The sequence below is a fragment of the Diaporthe batatas genome, assembly GCF_019321695.1.
Source record: "Diaporthe batatas strain CRI 302-4 chromosome Unknown Contig00006, whole genome shotgun sequence".
NCBI lineage: Eukaryota > Fungi > Ascomycota > Sordariomycetes > Diaporthales > Diaporthaceae > Diaporthe > Diaporthe batatas.
Window position 1 is genome coordinate 2,803,221 of NW_025408553.1, and position 2,864 is coordinate 2,806,084.

The 2,864-nt window shown below is 53.9% G+C and overlaps 1 protein-coding gene across 1 annotated transcript; it reads left to right on the forward strand.

Moving 5' to 3' along the window:
* Positions 1 to 776: 776 nt before the first annotated feature.
* On the forward strand, positions 777 to 2,441 carry KVR01_006137 (uncharacterized protein; the record flags this gene model as incomplete). Its single annotated transcript, XM_044788686.1, has 4 exons — positions 777 to 806; positions 866 to 1,234; positions 1,332 to 1,742; positions 1,809 to 2,441. 4 exons carry the CDS (start codon positions 777 to 779, stop codon positions 2,439 to 2,441), a joined length of 1,443 nt encoding a protein of 480 aa, XP_044644940.1.
* Between the last annotated feature and the right edge of the window lie 423 nt (positions 2,442 to 2,864).

Sequence of the window (2,864 nt, forward strand, 5' to 3'; positions counted from 1 at the left end):
GGAACCCCTGTAGTGGCGTGGCTAGCACTCGAGGGCAGCTGCATTTTGTCTCACGGAACCAGCTGCGTTTACGATCTGTGCTTGAGATTATGTTTAAAGAATCTGTCTTTCAAGGTACTCCGTACACAGCCATTCATCGTATCCAGGTACTTAGGCAACACTTTAGTCTCTTTGCCGGACCAAGAGAAGCGTATCTCTGGTGCTACTTCGGGCACTTTCCATGTCTGGCGATCCCGAGGTCCGAGTCGTTGGTGGCAACATTGAATTGCTGCAGCCATACAGAAGACACGGTTAATCCATCCAGTGCAATCTGTGATGCATCACCCCTCGTTACTCTTGCACCTGGGCAGTCTAGGAGCCGGTTATTCTTCCTCGGATTGTCTAGACCCCGGAAAAAGTGGCGCCATCACCAAGAAACCCCATCGCGCTATGCTGGTCCAAGTTGTGCCTACCTAGGTACCCCAGCTGCTCTACTAGCCGATAGGGACGTAGTAGTCTTGGCCCCGGATGGACCCCTGGATTATTCACCTGGGTCCCCGCGCTGGTGTTTCGCAAAGCCCAAATGATTCCATGCGTGTTGACGGTGGGCTACCCTGGGTTGATCTCGGCGTATGATCGTCGAGGCCCACCTCCGAGCTCAGGGACTTCTCAGGGTCCTTTAAGTCGCCAATGTGCCATCTTCAATTTCATCGTCACTTCTCTCACGCAACCAAATACTCTCGTGATCCAAGACCCAGACATTCAAGTTCTTTTCCTCAGGCTCGTACAATTTGAAAATGGCGGAATATAAGCTGAATGACTTCGAGGTATGTCGGATTTTCGCGTGCTGTACAGCTCTTGTTCTTGTTTCTAACTCGTGCGCCAGACGTTTCGCAATCTCATAGCCGGTGAGCTCAGCGGAACGGGTAAGACTATTCGTGCAGTCAACCCCAGCAACGAAGAGGAGCTTGCCGAGGTGCCAGTCTCGACGCAAGAAGACGTTGACCGTGCTGTCGAGAGTGCGAAGGCGGCATTCCCATCATGGAGCAGCCTCTCTCAGGATGAGCGGGCGGCATACCTGGCCAAGTTTGCAGATGCCGTTGACGCAAACGCACAAGAACTATCGGCACTGCTAGGAAAGGAGACCGGCAAGCCACGACAGGCAGCGGGCATGGAGTTGTTCATCCTCACCGCGCAGCTGCGCGAGACCATCAAGCTCCGCTTGACTGAGGAGTTGATCGAGGATTCGGACGAGGTTGGTCTTCCCAAGTCACCCATGTTCTGCATCTGCCGTTCCATTCCTGTATTTTCTTCTTCTTCCGTGAGCTTCGCTAATGCATCGGGACCTAAAGAAAAGCGTCGTGATTCGTCACGTTCCCATTGGCGTTGGTGTCGGTATCGTCCCGTGGAACTTTCCCATGCTGCTCGGAGTTGTCAAGCTCGTATCCTCGCTCCTCGTCGGCAACGTCTTCATCTGGAAGCCTTCGCCATTCAGTCCCTATACTGCACTAAAGCTGGGAGAGCTTGGCGCCAAAATCTTCCCCAAGGGCGTGTTCAGCGTTCTCAGTGGCGACGAAAGTCTTGGACCAATGTTCACGTCGCACCCGGATGTGGGCAAGATCAGTTTCACCGGATCTGTCGCCACTGGCAAAAAGGTGATGGCAGCCTGTGCTCCCACCTTGAAGCGTGTGACCCTCGAGCTGGGAGGCAACGACGCGGCCATTATCTGCCCTGATGTCGATATCGCAGCTATTGTGCCCAAGGTATGGAAAGTCCCTGACGCCGTGCCCGTGTTGGATCCACGCTGACAACTGGTGGTTGCTGAACAGGTTGCCACTGTGGCTCTCATGAACACCGGCCAGGTTTGCCTGTGCGTCAAGCGTGTATACGTGCACGAGGACATCTACGACGAGTTCCTCAAGGCTTTCGTGGAATTTGTCAAAACCCTGAAGAGAGGTGGCCCCGAAGATGCCGAGGCTTTCATCGGATCAACCCAGAACGGCATGCAGTATGCCAAGCTGCAGGACCTGTACCGCCACATCTCCAAAGAGGGGTGGAAGGTCGTCCTCGGTGGCGAGCCCTCGGAATCTGACAAGGGCAAGGGCTTTTACATGCCGACCACTGTGATAGACAACCCTCCCGAAGACTCAAAGCTTGTGACTGAGGAGCAGTTTGGGCCTATTGTCCCGCTCTTGAAGTGGGCGGATGAGGAGGATGTCCTGCGCCGTGCTAATGTGTCCTTGATGGGCCTTGGGGGCTCTGTCTGGAGCAAGGACCTGAAACGAGCTGAGCGCATGACGCGGCGTCTGGAGGCTGGTACCGTCTGGGTCAACACTCATTTCGAGGTTGGCCCGCACGCTTCGTTTGGAGGTCACAAGGAGAGCGGTATTGGTGTCGAATCTGGGATCGGCGGCTTGAAGGGATGGTGCAATCCCCAGACGGTCTGGGTGAAGAAGAATTAGTGGCCCAGTAGAGTGCTGAGATGTTCCACCGGGCGTCTATACCCTGAACGATTAATGAAAACACAGCCGTAATTATTAAGCGCCAAAGGTCTGTACCACTTGAAATGAAACCGGTGACAATGAAGACTGCACAATATTTCGCGCGCCCGTTCTCTTATCCACTTCAAGCCGCGGCTCTGCCCAGTTTCACTGTCGTCCAAATCCTGGGAAGTTAAATCCAGGAACATTAATATCGAAGAGATTCGAGAAGTCGAATCCAGCCAAAAGCTGGGGGTCAAATGCCGAGGCCTCGTTGAGCACCGAGTATGAAGATGATTCAGTACCAGGTGGAATTTGCTCTTGGAAGAAGTCCCCGCCGGTTGCAATGTCTTCTACTCGTCATGAAACGTCTAATCAGTGCCTTGCTCACAGACGTCTTCCCAA